Source organism: Adiantum capillus-veneris, chromosome 26, assembly GCF_014529385.1.
Source record: "Adiantum capillus-veneris isolate H3 chromosome 26, ASM1452938v2, whole genome shotgun sequence".
NCBI lineage: Eukaryota > Viridiplantae > Streptophyta > Polypodiopsida > Polypodiales > Pteridaceae > Adiantum > Adiantum capillus-veneris.
In genome coordinates this window covers 39,456,654-39,472,737 of record NC_140956.1, presented here as the reverse complement: position 1 = coordinate 39,472,737, position 16,084 = coordinate 39,456,654, and the positions used below count along the sequence as shown (strand labels likewise).

General features: G+C 45.1%; 1 protein-coding gene across 2 annotated transcripts in view; it reads right to left on the bottom strand.

The window, feature by feature from the left end:
• Window positions 1-946: 946 nt before the first annotated feature.
• Window positions 947-16,084, bottom strand: part of LOC147423298 (uncharacterized) — a 34,704-nt gene continuing 19,566 nt past the window's right edge. For both annotated transcript variants that reach the window (XM_086502119.1, XM_086502118.1), the window contains one exon: window positions 947-1,569. In XM_086502119.1, coding sequence (XP_086358245.1) covers window positions 1,124-1,569 — 446 coding nt within the window. In that variant the 3' untranslated portion in view covers window positions 947-1,123. The remainder of the gene's footprint in view (window positions 1,570-16,084) is intronic.

Genomic DNA, 16,084 nt, shown 5'->3' with positions numbered 1-16,084 from the left:
TTACTCAGTAGATCAAATGTAAATAGGCCCCAAGCAGGGCTAGGAAAAATGTAAATACATTTTTCCTATCCGAAGAAAATAAGGGCAAGCTTGAAATTCTCCCGGTTTTTAGGTCAAAATTTAAAGATTTTACCCGTAATTACACTAAAAATTGTGAAAACTTCCCAATTTTCTTCAAGGCAAGCTCAAAATCTAACCGGGATTTTAAGATTTCAGCCGGTTAAAATACACTGGACCCCGGTTTTTTTCTAACACTGGCCCCAAGTTTGAGAGCGAGTCCTCGAATCCTTCAAGTACCTTCCTTGGTAGATCAAATGTAATTAGGCCCCAAGTTTGAGAGTGAATCCTCGAATCCTATTGCCCTTCTTTCGACTAAAAGGGAAGAGGAGCTAAACCCCTTATTCTTGTATTGACTTTGAATGCAAGAATATGAGAAGGGTTTGTCTTTACAGGCATGACGTCTAATGATAAAATCTGCCCGGCTCGCGACTTCATCATGTACGATGAAGAAGAAGAGAGGAGAAATCATATTGTCATAGGAACAATCCCAAGTGACCTTACAAATCTATCCAACGAGTCTTGAACTCAGGTCCTATTCGGCAAGAGGGAACTATGATAACAAAACTACCTCACTTGGGTGATAGAAAGGTCATTCCAATTTCCTCTTGAGAGCTTCTATCACTGCAACCAAGCACCAACACCGTCAGAAATGGAGTTACAAAGCCATCTACTGACACAAAAATGGCCGTGTGCATAATCAAATTTATAGACAGTATGAGTGATAGAAGGTAACCTAGTATGATCAAATATGCTGTATAAATTAGTACAAAGAGAAACCCTTTGGTGATGCACACCGAGAAAACAAACCTGTGAACTGCCACACTTCCATAGCTTAATATCGTAACATGTCCATATGTTCCAATGAAAGTAATGTGCTGAGCATCAATGGAGTCAAAATCACATATATTTTCAAAGAATGACCTAGTTAAAATCTGATCTTAGCTTGAGCTACAGGTTATCATCAATATTTCTTTATACAAGTACACACACACACACACACACACACACACACACAGAGAGAGAGAGAGAGAGAGAGAGAGAGAGAGAGAGAGAGAGAGATGAGTTAAGTCAGCCTGCCTCTCATTCCAGTTTCAGCAGCGTCATACAAATTGTCGTCCCATACATCATCCAAACCACCGCCAGTGGGAGGTCCCTCGTCATCATCCGATGAGAGAACGGAAGAGCCCATCCAAGACCTAAAACCTGCATTTAACCTTCTCTCCGTTCCTGGGGATGGAGGGTCACCTGAAGACTCCAGTAGTTCCATGCCCATTGTTCTACTACCATAGAATTCACCTTCATCCATGATTACAGCAGCTTTTCGCCGCAGGCAAAAAAAGGTGCCACCGTACAGTATAACAAACCCCCAGCATATCATCTCATAGCACCAAAATAATGCCACACTACAATCCGTCTGCAGTGTAAGGATTGAGGATCCAAGAAAGAGTGCCATGAGTGCGAAGGCAATAGCAAAAGATACATTTATAGTGGCAAGGCAGCGAACACCACCTAGAAAAGCAAACAAAACACAACATTTTCTGTCAGCAAGCTCTTCTTAATCTCACAGAATAGTTCCGACACCCAAATGACAAAGGCAGGGACAAATTTGGAAGATACAAAATGTGAAGAGGTCGTAGTAATAAATCCTCAGGCTCATCATTTAACCAGGCAAAACAGTAGCCACTCCTGTACACACTCACCCTATATTTATGCTGCACCATGAAACACGGTGTTCCATGCCATGGCTTCAACTCTGATTATCATACCATAGGAGCGTCCAATCTGTGAAGCCAAATCACCAAACAAGTAGCATTCTGCCTTTGAAGAAGATATGGGTTGTGTGCCCGTAAAATATGCCCCGATTCACGGGGATGATGATGTGGCAGCTTTTCTGATGCAGATTTGAAAGCAGTGACTTGGAGAAGCTTTTGGGGCACAACGTTTTTAACAGTAGTTGCTTTTAGGGGTGCCAGCTTTTGTATCTATGGGCCTCAGTGCCTATAAATATGTGGCCTGGGGTCACTTCTAGCTAATCAGTGCTTGGTTGCACAGTTGCAGAGTGACTCCACGGTGGTTGACTTGATCAGTATAAAAAGAAGGACCAAGACGAGCGCCCAAGATGCTTACAATCTAACAAATGTAGGACCTCAAAAGGTTAACTACACACAACAAAATTGCGATACTGCCCTTGCTTGACCTAGGGAGAGGGATTGTACAAAGATGTGTGGGCTCTCCCCAACCTTAAATGCAGTACTGATAGGTCTACATCAAGTCGATGGAAATTTAGTCAAGATCTCCCGACTATAGTTCAGAGTAACGAAGTGTAATCCATAATTGGAAGTTCTCAAAGCCTAGAGAAAATAAAGGAGCCAAAGCGTAACCAAGTCATCTCAAAAACTTCTCCAAAAGACTACATAATGGGCTGGACTTTACCATCCAAGAACTTGCAAAAGTTAGGTCAATACACCAAATTTTATTGGCTACCAACCTTGAGTAACGAAGAATTGCGTATCAATTTGAGCAGGTGTAATTGTGGTGCAAGGCCAGGGCAAAAAAGAATTCATTGATCTTCTAGTACCAAGACCTTGATGTGTCACCAATTGATGACAATTTTATTGATGAACTGTCAAAGTGACAACTGTTCAAAGTGCGGACACACACTGTTGTTAGAGTTATGGTATCTCTCTGGATCCGTCTAGTCGGTCCCGGTACCTCCCAAGAACAGGTGATGGGGAGTGGGGGCTGTTTTGTGGCTGTGCTCGGCCAGAATGACGTAATCGCGCAGCTCCCATTGTGCGCCTCAGCCCCCAGCTCCTGTCGCGTACAGCCCCAGCCACCAGCCCTGTCGCAGTCCTAGCCCCTAGCCTTGTGCGCACCTCAGCCCCATCCCTGTCGTGTGCCCAGCCACTCTCGTCCCCAAACCCACCCCCCCCCCCCCCCCCCCCCCCCCCCCGGCAGGTACAGGCTCGACACAGACATTCTGCAACAGAAAATTTTCAAAAAATTTCAGAATTCAGAAATCAAACTGTAGGAAAATTTTCAGAATTTTCAGAGTTTGATTGCAGGCAGAAATTGAAGAAATTTAAATTTCAAAAAATTCAAAAAAAATTCAGATTACAGATTTTTTGCAGAAATTGCAGGGGTATGCAAAATGTAGCTTGATGCGGGAGAAAATGTATGCATAATGTGGAAACATATGTGCGCATAGTGTGGCTCTCGTTTTTTTGGCGGCGATTAAGCATGAGGAAGTAGAATGATAAGATCAACCCCTTAGAGGATGCCATTCAAAAGTGCAAAGAAGAAATGACGGAAATCATTAGCAAGATGAAGTGCAACCTATTGGGCACAAAAAAAATGCTCGAAGGAGGAGTGTTGATCCAAGAAAGCAAGATAAATGCACTGGAAGATCATGTGACGGCTCAGGATGAAGAGATTGTGTCACTCAAGAAGGATCTCGTTGAAGCACGATCAAAAAACACACTTGAAGAGGGAGAATTACAACCCTCCGTAATAGAAGAACTTAACACGATCAAGGAGCAAGTACGGGCCATCAAAGAGGGAGAAGAGCAGTACAAAGAAATGACGACTTCTTGGGTGGATGTTATCACAAAGACTCAATAGAAGGCGGATGAAGCCGAAAAATGGATCGAGGTTGCCAAGAAAGAAAAAGGCTCCACGTCCACTATTATTAATCTGACACTAGAGGAGGAGCAAAGAAGACGTGTGCGCGCTTTACATGTGAGAATTTGCGGCCTTAAAGACAAAGATAATGTGGACGAAGAGGTAAAAGAACTCATGGTTTTGATGGGGGTTCATGAGCCGATACACACAAGAGCTTGGAGAGTAGGCAACAAGAAAAATGGAAGCAATGGGAAAACCTCGAAAGAAAGGGCACTCATCCTTTGTTTTCCCTCCATGGAAGTGAAGGAGGACTTTTTGAAGCAAAGGCCAACTCTTAAGAAGACGGGCATCTTTCTCGGGGATGATCTTACCCTCTCGCAGATTGCTCATATGCAGGAGGTAATGCTGGAGATTAGAGCGGCAAGGGAAAAAGGCAAAATTGCCTTTTACCGAGATGGAAGAGTGGTAATATTGGAGCAACGCTCCACATGACGGGTGCGAGACCTATGGGACCACACTCAAAGTTGCCACCTAGAATTGTAATGGATCTATGAGCCTTGATGTGGGTACTTTTGAGGATAGTTTTACTGGAAGAGACATCATCTTCTACTCTGAGACGCATCAAGCCCCTGGGCAATCTATGCCTCACATCAGTGGATACAGATGGGAGACAGCCTGCAGACAGGAGACGCAAACAGAGCACAAAGGGCAGGGCTCAGGGGGAGTGGCAGTGTTATTCAGAGAGGAGTTGCAGCCATTGATACATATAGCCCGCAAGGATGAGCAGGCTAGGTATATGTGGGTGAGATTGAGAGCAGAGACAGGCAGATATCTTTACATTCCTATTTGCTACTTTCCCCCGAGTACATCAGTCTATGCATCACGTGGGTGAGATTGAGAGCAGAGACAGGCAGATATCTTTACATTCCTATTTGCTACTTTCCCCCGAGTACATCAGTCTATGCATCACCCAAAGGACAGTCCCCCTTTCTATTTTGGATGATGACTTATGGGAGTTCTCTAGAGATGGTGACATTCACTATTTGGACCATATAGTGTCTCACAATCAAGTGAGAATGGACCTGATAAGATTCAAGCAATCACAGAATGGCCTGCGCCAACTACAATACATGAAGTTCGAAAGTTTTCTTGGCCTTTGTTCCTATTATCGGCGTTTCATTCGAGCCTTCGCCGCCATAGCCGGTCCTCGGTCCTCTCCATGATTTGACTAAGAAGCACATTCCATTCCATTGGGGACCTGGACAAAAAACAAGCTTTTGAAAAGCTTAAGTATTTACTCAATCACAGACCTGTCCTCGCCGTCCCTGACCTTCACAAACCTCGAGAGTGTATTGTGATCCATCTGGAGATTGTGTAGGAGCAATACTGAACCAAGAGGGTCACGCCATAGCTTATGAAAGCCAGCGCCTTAAAGATGCAGAATTGCATGCTTCCATTTATGAGAAAGAGCTAATGGCAATAATTCATGCTCTTCCATGTGGAAACATTATCTTTTAGGAGCTGATTTTGTAATTAAGACAGATCAGCAGAGTCTTCGCTACTTTCTCAAACAGAGAAAGTTATCAGAAGAGCAGATGAGGTGGGCCACCTTTCTTTCTATGTTTCATTTTCAGATTTTACATGCTTTTGGAAACAAGAATGCCGTTGTAGATGCCCTCTCCAAACGTCCTAAGGTCACTGCCTTGACAACTATTTATCATGAGGAACTAGAATCTCTTAGTGAGATGTATCCTCAAGATCCAAATTTTTCTACGATTTGGGGTGAACTCCAAGCAGGACACACAAGGCCACCTTACTCTATTACAGATAATACATTATATCATCAACAAGCTATATGTATACCTCAGCACTTACAACAGAAGGTAATAGAACCAGCACATGATTCTCCCTATGCAAGCCATCGAGGGATTTTTGCAACTACTAATGCTCTCGAAAGGTTTTTCTTTTGGCCAACACTCCGAACGGACATTGAAAAATATGTTCGTGAGTGTTTAGTATGTCAAAAAGTGAAATGTCACGTGTGCACTACAATTGCGCCACGTGGACAAGCTTCTGTTACAGTCTAGCGTCAGTCTTAGCTTAGGACCTAGCCTAACACACTTGTGAGCCTCTAGCAGGACGTGTATGTCCAGGCAAGTCATAGTTGCATACCCTCTCTTGCATAGGGTTAAGTCACTTAAGCATATAGGCATATGAACAGTCACTTAAGTCATTTATCATTAAGTGACTTTGACATGCTATTTATTGAAAGTGGGTAGGGCAAATGGGTAAAAGACCTATAAATGAATCCCCTTGGGCACCAGAGTCAGGGAAAGGATCAGAGAAGCAAAGCCTCTCAAGGATCAGCAATACCATCGTTTTTGCACTTGCATCAGCATTTTTCAGCAACATTCAACCCTACCCTCGCCATCGATTTCAACACTTCGCCTCATCACCGATTCAGCCCTCAGCCATTAGCAGCACTAGCGATTTTCAATTTCAGCCATCGCCACAATCAGCGAAAGTAGATCATCCCACAGCCTCCTCCTCCTCCTCCTCCTCGTCATCGTCGTCGTCTTTGTCGCAGTACCAAGTATCTCCAGCACTACCCATTAGTACCTCAGCAGCACTGCAGCACAAGTACCCCTCATCGTCGTCGTCGTCGTCGTTATCGTCGTCGACACGGTACACCAGCATCTAGCGCGTTTTGGCTTGGCTTCTGCCTAGCTCAACGTAGGGATCATCAGGACCTCCGTGTCCTTAGTACCCAAGTACCTTCATTACCCAGCAGAACCCGCAGTACCAAGTACCAAGAACGCGCAGTACCAAGTACCAAGAACCCACAATACCCTTCAGTATCTCACTAGTACCAAGCATCTGCATCAAGTGCATCAAGTACCCATTAGCATCTCAACATTTAGCATCATTGTATCAACATTGCGCAAGAAGTAAAGAAAGTACTTACTCTGGCAACATAGCGAAGGGGCCCTTGAGGGTGGTTGGGACCCGGCATGCCATGTCATCTCTTTCTCTCTCTTTGCGTCTCTCTCTTTCATACAGTTCAGTTCAATTCGGTCAAGTGAAATAAAGTAATCTTGTGTTTGTGCGGAGTACTACATTTGAGCTAAACCCTTAAACATTTCCGTTGCACTTGACATTGGTATTAGAGCTCTGTGCGTGCTTCGGCTTCGCAAACTCGAGGAAAGAACCATCAAGAACCCAAGCAGAATTAAGAACCCAAGCAGAACCAAGAGCCCAAAGAACCTCTCCCAGATTTTTTCCTGAAGGAATCTTCGTGGCCCGATCCCGAACTTAGTAGTCACTCCACCCTTAGTCCATCACGCATCAAGCACACTCTCGTCTTCATCGCTATGTCTTTGAAAGAAGATCGACATCAGATACATGAAAGTCCAGATCTTGATCTACTTGCCTCCTATGCGGATAATGAAGGAGTTGGAAACAGGATCCCTAAACCTCTTCTGCATTCGCATTCGCATATAGCGTGCATCCAATTCTGTCGACATGGAACCATTGGAAATACCTCCCATCACCCTTACCTTTCATCTTCACCCGCAATGTTTTCACGACAGGACTTCAAGTGGTCGCACTTGCTTGCAAAGCAGTGTCAGCACCAAGGCTAGTAGTAAGGCTACGTAGTAACTCGGTTGGTCGGTGTTTACATCGCATCAGTACTTACGTCCGCAATATCCACAAGTTTGGAGGAGTTTTCATCGGTTTATGCATCCACAAGCATCAGAAGCAGTCAGCATCACAAGTCCAGAAAGCATCCACAGGTAGAAGTCCAGCAATTGTTGTCACGTGACACATCCAACCCTATGTGTCCGTGGACAAGCTACAGCACGACAAGGGTTCAGTCAGTCCAATCAATCTAGATTTAGAAGTGATCTGGCACTTTTGTAAGTCCAGTCACTTAGTATAGATGCATATCCTCTGGTTGCACACAGCATGATCATCGGTATTCCCACCAGAATCCATCAGATTCCATCAAGGGAATTTTCCAATGCATTTAGCCTATTTTCCCTATTTTTGACATTTTTCACTTTTTAATTTAAGTGACTTTCCAAAAAAAGTAGGTAGGGCAATTTTGCTAAGTTTGTATATAAGCAAACTAGAGCTAGCACTATTTGGCAGAAGAGGCAACAGGAGCCAAGCTCAGCAGGCAACTTCTCAACAGGACCTTGGTGGATTCCCTCCAAGCAAGAAACCCCATCACTAGCGTTTTTCTCCCACAAGAATCCAGCGCCATCCACAAGAATCCCCAGCGTTTTGCATCAAGCTTCATCGCCCAAGCAAAGCATCAGCATTGGCGTTTTCGACAGAGCATCCCTAGCGTTTTTGGAACACAACAGTCAAGCGTTTTGGTCCTATTTTCAGCCCTTGCAGATCCAGCATATGTAGCGATTTGCAGCCCTAAAAGACCGTCAAGATCGACCCTAAAAGGAGTAGCAGATTCAGCCCGGATAGACCATCGGTTTTCAGCCTAAAGACACCTCAGTTTTCAACCCTAAACCTGCAGAATTTCAGCGACAAAAGACCCACAGAAAAAGCCCCAAAAATCAGCGTTTTTGGACCCGCAACAGATTTCAGCCCATAGCGTTTTTGGACAGCAGTAGAAAGATTGCAGATTTCAGCCCTAGTGTCGGTCTCGTCGTCACCGTCGTCATCGCCGACATAGCCTAGACTTGCATCAGTCCATACATACCATTTGTACCAGATTGGCATCATAAGTAGACCACTCTCGCCGACGAGAGTGGGGCCTTCGGAGGAGGGTTTTACAACGTCTCTGGTGTCGTATCTCTCTTCTCTCTCTATCTCTCAGTCTCATACACTTGCACGCACAGTGTCCATTCACTTTGTTTGTGATCGTCGCATTCTCTCATTAAGAACGGAAGGCTCTCCCTTCCATAAGAACAAAAGGAACCTTGAGCACAGTTCGGAGCACTCATCTTGAGCAAAGCGCAAACATTCATTCCGTTGCACCTAACATTGGTATCAGAGCTTTGGCAGTGTTCTGTATCACTCAAGGAAAGAACCACAAGAATCACAAGAATTTTTTTTGCTTGTTGCGGTCGCACGAACCCAAGTTCGCTTGGGCATGTCGATTCCTGATCGTGTTTTTGAAGAGTGACAGGAATCCCAAGAAAGAAGGGCTTGTCCAGCCTCCCCTTGTGTCTCTTTTCACTCATTGAGAGCGGACCGTGCACTTAGCGGCCGGCCAATCGACGTGAGGTGGGAAAAAGCAACCTTGGTGTGAGCGCAAGGCCGCCAAGGGGTGCGCCCACGGAAAGGAGTAGAACTCGAGTGAAGAGAAGATCCTTCTCAAACGCGGTTTGCAAGCGAAAGAAAACCTCAAGAACCTCAAGAACCCAAGAACCCAAGACCCTAGTGCATGGTCATCACCCGAAGCGGAATGGATACTTCGCATACAGGTGGTGAGCATGAGAGAGGCGACAAAGAGTTCTCCCCACCAAGAGATTTTTCCGACCCTCCCCCTTCGCCATCTACGCCACGAGTTGTACCAACTTCTATGGAGGAGATGGTCAAGTCGATGTTGGACATGATGGCACAACAACAAGAAACGAATCGAGTTGCGTTGACACAACTAGCAAGAAAAGCAGAACAACAGGAAGCTAAGGACCGCGAGCGCGACGAAAGAAACGAAAGAATTGACGTACAACAAGAAGCAAATCGCATTAACATGATGGCCAAACAAGAAGAGACACGCATTGCTTTGGAACGCGAACGCGACGAATGAAAAGAAAGAAAAGAACAAAGAAAGGAGGAAGCGGCAGCACGAAGCGCAGCCTTGGAGGCCGAGCGTGAAGCTCAAAAGGTGGCCTTGGCGGCTGAGCGTGAAGCTCAAAGAGTGACTTTGGAGATCGAGCGTGAGGCTCAAAGAGAACTACGACCTCAAGAATTGATTCGACAAGTACTTGCCTCGAAATCCGAACCAGCCAAAGATCGTGGAAGTTCCTCAAGTGACGCAAGACACGATGCGGATTATAACCATCCAGTCACAGAGAAGTTGACTTTCAATAAGTATGATGGTAAGATGGATGCTACCGTTATTCATTCTTGGTTGCATCAATTGAATGCTTATTTTGCGACAACTAAGAAGACAGGAAATAGCAAAGTTTTGACGGCAACCATGTACCTTGCCGGTGATGCCATTAATTGGTACCACGCATGGCAAGAGGCACAATTAGCCGCGCACCTAGAGGAAGCTGACGAACTCACGCCCCTTTCCTTCAATTGGGTTGATTTCCAAGACAAGCTCAAGGCGCAGTTTCTGCAACCTCACTACCTCGCACGATTGAAGGACGATTCGTGCTCATCCATGAGAGAAACGTGCTCAACATGCAATATGTCATGCCTAGGAAAAGGGATCACATAACGATGCTGACTAAAATACATGAAACCTTCACGAATGAAACACTCGCACAATGCGTGCGTATCAATCATGCGAACATATAATACTTCCCGTGAGGGTTCTTTGGACCAAGGCTCGAGAGCCAAGATCGTTTCTTCGGGATCTATCGAATCGTCTTGTGGGGGATCTGTGGACCTCGACTCGAAAGCCAAGATCGATTCTTGGTGATTGATTGAATCTACAACGAGGTTAGCTTCGCTAGAAAAAGCATCAACTAACACATCATCCTTGTGAACAATCACATCTTCTTCATGCAACTCATCATGTTTGTGAGAAATCACATCTTGATCATGCAAATCATCATGCTCGTGATTGTTATCCAAATCATTATGCAAATCAATATCATTCAAATCATCATGCTTATCTTTGTTATCCAAATCATCATGCTTGTCATGGTCAATATCATTCAAATCATCATGCTTATCTTTGTTATCCAAATCATCATGCTTGTCATTCAAATCATCATGCTTATCATGGTCAATCAAATCATCATCATGCTTCACACAATCATGCAAATCTTGTGTATCATGCTTTGGAGAAGAAGAGACTGAGAGAGTCTCCTTTTCCCGATTCTGGTGCATTTGTGCCTGAGCTGGAGAAAAGAGTCGCAAGCGGTCTTCCCTTCTTGCTTTGATCTCGCGATCAAATTCTGCTTGTCTTGCTTTGTTCGCTGCTTGTCTTTCTGCTTCGGCTTCTACGTGTCTGCGTTCCATTTCTTTGAATTCACGATCAAATTTGGCTTGTCGTTCTTTGGCTTCCAAGCGTGCTTGCTCGTAATCACGCACTATGGTTGCCATTCTTGCGGCATGTCTTGCTTTGCATTGTAAAGTCTGTTCCATAAACAACAGCTTCAACTCCTCCATTGGAGTTAGTGCAATCGTTGTCGTAGATGGGGAAGGGTCGGAAAAACCTCTTGGTGGGGAAAATTCTTCTTCGCCTCTCTCATGCTCATCACTTCCAAGCGAAGTATCCATTCCTCTTCAAGTGATGATATCTGAAGTCGTGGGTTCTTGTGGGTTCTTAAGTTCACGAGGACCTTGGATTCTTGAGGTTCTTGAGTCTTGAGGGTCTTGGGTTCTTGAGGTTCTTGAGGTGTTCTTTCGCTTGCAAATCGCGTTGGAGAAGGATCTTCTCTTCACCCGAGTTCTAATCCTTTCTGCGGGCGCACCCCTTGGCGGCCTTGCGCTCACACCAAGGTTGCTTTTTCCCACCTCACGTCGATTGGCCGGCCGCTAAGTGCACGGTCTGCTCTCAATGAGTGGAAAGAGACACAAGGGGAGGCTAGACAAGCCCTTCTTTCTTGGGATTCCTGTCACTCTTCAACAAAACACGATTAGGGATCGCCACGCCCAAGTGAACTTGGGTTTGTGCAATTGCAACAAGCAAAAAAATTTCTTGTGGTTCTTTCCTTGAGTAATGCAGAACACTTCCAAAGCTCTGATACCAATGTTAGGTGCAGCGGAATGAATGTTGTTTTTTCTCAAGATTAGTGATCTTTATTGCTCAAGGTTCCTTTTAGTTCTTAGGGAAAGAGAGAGCTTTCCATCTGTAGAGTGCTGTGGTCACGAACAAAGTGAGTGGATATTGTGCGTGCAAGTGAATGAGACTGAGAGAAAGAGAGAGAAGAGATACGACACCGAGAGGTTGTAAAACCCTACTCCGAAGGCCCCACTCTCGTCGGCGAGAGTGGTCTACTTTGATTGCACAAAGGTGTACAATGCGTATGCAATGGACTGATGCAACTGGGACTATGCCGATGACGACGACGGTGGTGACGACGGCGACTTAGGCTGAAATTTGGGATCTTCTTGGTGGCTGGAAATGACTGTTTCGGGCTGGTTCTATGGCTGAAATTTACTGTCTTTGCCAGGTTGAGATGAGGATCAAAAACGCTGCTGTAGACTGCTCTTTGGCTGCGTTTTTGGATGGAATTTCCTTGCTGAAAAACGCTGGGACAGCAGGGGATTTCTTGCTGAAATTTGCAGGTTTTCAAGTGCTTAATGACTCCTTACCCGGCCATGGTAATCTGCTGCAAGTTGCTTGACGAAATCGCTGCATTGGCTGAGATTTGTCTGGCGTTAGTAGAGGCCAAAAACGCTGATGCTACCAAGGGGAAAAACGCTGGTTCATAGGCTTGCTTGAAGGGAGAAACTCCAAGGATGGGCTGATCTGCTGGGAACCAGCGCCAGAAGAGGGGACTCCAATGGCGATGGCTGGATCTGGTAAAAACGCCAAGGATGGAAGCGGGATCTGCTGGCGATGGTGCTGCGGGGGGGGGTACTGCTGAGAAGTTGCCTGTTGAGCGGGAAGCTCCTACTGCCTCTTCTGCCAAAAAGTGCTAACTTGGGTTTGCTTATATATTAACTTAGCAAAATTGCCCTACCTACTTTTGTTGGAAAGTCACTTAAAAATAATAAGTGAAAATCCCAATAAATAGGAAAATAGGCTAAATGCACTCGAAAATTCCCTTAACTGATGCTAATGGATTCTGATGGGAATTCTAATGATCATGCTCTGTGCAACCGGAGGATATGCATCTATGCTAATTGACTGGGCATGCACGGTCTACGAATAGACTCACAAAAGTGCCAGATCACTGCTAATCTAAACTGACTGAACCCTGCTGTGGTGTAGCTTGTCCACGGACACATAGGGTTGGGATGTGTCACGTGACAGTGTACCATTCGACCCCACTCCCACCCTTAGTCCATCATGCATCAGGTGCGCTCCCGTCTTCATCGCTCTGTCTTAAGGGGCATAAGCCATACAGAACCCAAGACCACTTGCCCCTCTGCAAACCAGAGCACTGTAACAGACTTGGACACTCCAAGTCAAGACCGCGACAACACCAAATAACCACTTCAAAACAGTTCACAGTTCACAATTTATTCGACACTAGCCCGGCGGAGTTCCATGCCTAGAGATATTGGCCCCAAAGACTGGCGCCCCTTTCGGTTTTTCTTTTTGTATTAAGCTGAGTTCAAAGTACAAGAGTGCGAGCGGGCGCTCACACTTAGACTCTGCATCCAGATACTCTGAGTTGTGAGGCCAATCTGCGTATTTAAAGGTTACAAGGGATGCTAAAAGCAGAGCCCACAAAAGCTTCAAAAGCTGAAATTTTAAAAGCTTTGAAAAATAAAGCAAAAGGGCTTTTTTCCCCTCTCTCTCAACCCTTGCCTAAAATAAAGCAAAAGGGGTTCTCTCTTATCAACTTGCATAGATTAAAGCAAGTCCAAAAAACTAGCCCAAAAGCAAAAATGCCGTAGCTGCAGCCTTCCGCAATATGCGTCTCAAAACGCGGGGATCAAGACAGCTACCACGTGTCAGCCTGCCACGTCAACAATTTAGGGTTAGGGTTTTCCATTTAGGGTTAAGGTTTCCCACTAGAGGATGCGTGTGTATAGCAGGCAGCCACGTCATCACTTTGTGACATACCCCCCTCTTGAAAGCATTGTAATCGCCCTCGATTACGCCTGCAAAACAAACAGAGGCCATAAACTGTGTTAGCAGACACTGAGTGTTAGTACCTACACACTAGGAAACACACATCTAGCACATGTACCAATCGACAGTCACATCACACGACATCACAGGACATCACCTGACATTCAACATTCATTTGGATCTTAGACCATGATTTATCGGCAATGTAGCTATCAATCGCATCTAGATCCAGTTGGGACCTCATAGATGTCCGATTGACTAACCCCTATTGCAACCATGTCTATTCGAGATCAATTAAACCAAAATGCTGCAGTCATTTAGTCTATCAGTTTCTGCACTGAAAAACAAGTCAAGAACAAATCAGTTTCATATTCCGGAATTCCATTTCATAAAGTCATACAGCAGAATACTGTCAACTCTCAGTATCCCTGAAGCTCAAAGAGACATCAGTGACTCTAGTATTCTAAAAATCTAGGCATCTGTTGACAAAGGAGCAGAGTAACTCCCCTCTTGTGCATCCCACTGCACCAGATCTGCGGCCAAGCTGAATTTTGGGTTCCATTTGGAATAGATTACGCTAAACCAAAAGCTTCAAGGTAAAGGCTCACGATCTGAGGAGTATCTGCTAGGTCCTCCTCCTCCATCTACTTCGCATCCAATGCAGGATAGTTCATGAATTTAACCAAGCACCGCATTCGTACTTTACTCTTATTCTTTGTGTCCTTATGTGCCAAAATCTATTTAGAAACAAGGATCTCCTCGTTTTCCTCCACTTCGGGTTGCTCATCGGGCTCCCCATCATCAGGCGCATCACCTTTAAAAGGTTTCAAGAGACTCACATGAAATGCATTGTAAATTCTCTAAGTGTCAGGCAGCTTCAGTCGGAAGGAGACATCATTGATCTTTTCAAAGATCTAGAAAGGTCCGTAGTATCTCATACTAAGCTTTGGAAAAAGGCCCTCCTTACCTTCTTTCTCAAGCGTGCCTTCTCAAAACGTAAGAGCACCCAATCATCCTCCTTCGATTGCAAATCGTGACGATGGCGATCCGCTACCTTTTTCTATCGTTCTTGAGATTTTTGCAAAGCCTCGCGGACCTTGGCAAAAGCCGTGTCTAAGTCGTGCGTATACTCATCAGCTTCAAAAATCTTATCTTTCGTGCTTAGGAAGGGTGGAACCTTCATAGCACCTTCAACAATCTCAAATGGCGCCTTCCCCATCGAAGAGTGTATCGTGTTACTGTAGGCAAATTCCACCAAAGGTAGATACTTTTCCCATTGAGTCTTCTGAGCCGAGATATAAGACTTCAATAAATCTAAAACCACTGAATTGGCAGTCTCAGATTGCCCATTAGTCTGCGGGTGGAAAGAAGACGAGAACTGCAACCGCGTGCCAATGTTCTCCCAAATTGCCTTCCAAAACAAACTCGTAAATATGGGGTCCCTGTCAGAGACAGGCATGCCATGTAATCTGAAAATCTGGGCCACAAACAGTCTCGCTAAGTGATCCGGCTTGATTGTTTTCTTTACTGGAATGAAATGAGTCTCTTTGCTAAATATGTCAATAACAGTCCAGATACCATCGTGACCACTCTGTGTTCTTGGGAGATCAAAAATGAAATCCATTGCAATACTTTCCCAGGGGCGGGTGGGTATGGGCAAAGGCTGTAACAATCCTTATGCTTTATGCCTGTCAAACTTGACCTTCTGTCATACCAAGCAACTACGCACAAACTCGTCCACATTTCTTCTTGAGTCTCGGCCAAAGGAAGTATTTCTCTACCCCTTTCATGGTGGTAGCAATGCCGCGGTGACCCGTAAAAGGCGGCCAGTGGCATTCAGTCACAACCTTTTCCCTCAACGGCTGTGTAACGCACGACATGGTTTTCATCATCAAGTAGCCATCCCAAATGGAATATCCCGCTACTGTCTCCCCATCCCCTATCCGTGTGAAAATGTCTGCAAAATCCGGATCTGTGGCATACTAGTCGACCATATCCTCAAAGCTCCTATGATGTATCGCGGAAATAGCCAGAACCAACGGCTTCCGAGACAAAGCGTCTGCCACCAAATTCTTTTGTCCCTAAACATGGACAATCTAGAAGTGAAACTGTGACAAGATGTTCGCCCACCGCATCTGCTTTTCCGATAGCTGCTTCTATGACAAGAAGTAGCGCAAACTCTGATGGTCTGTAAAGACAGTAAATCCACTCCGAGTAGGTAGTGCCGCCACTGAGTAAGAGCATGGATAACCGCCAAAAGCTCTTTCTCATAAATCTGTGCTGTCAATTCCGGCCTTGAGAACAATCGGCTCTCATAAGCAATGACATGGCCTTCTTGCATTAAGACCGCACCCAAACTACGACCACAAGCATCACAATATACTTCAAATGACTTCTGTAAGTGCGGCAAAGTCAAAACTGGTCCCGTAGTCAATTTCTCTTTTAAAGTTTGAAAGGCAGTTACCTCTGTGGGTCCGCACGAGAAAGGGACTCCTTTCTGTGTCAAGA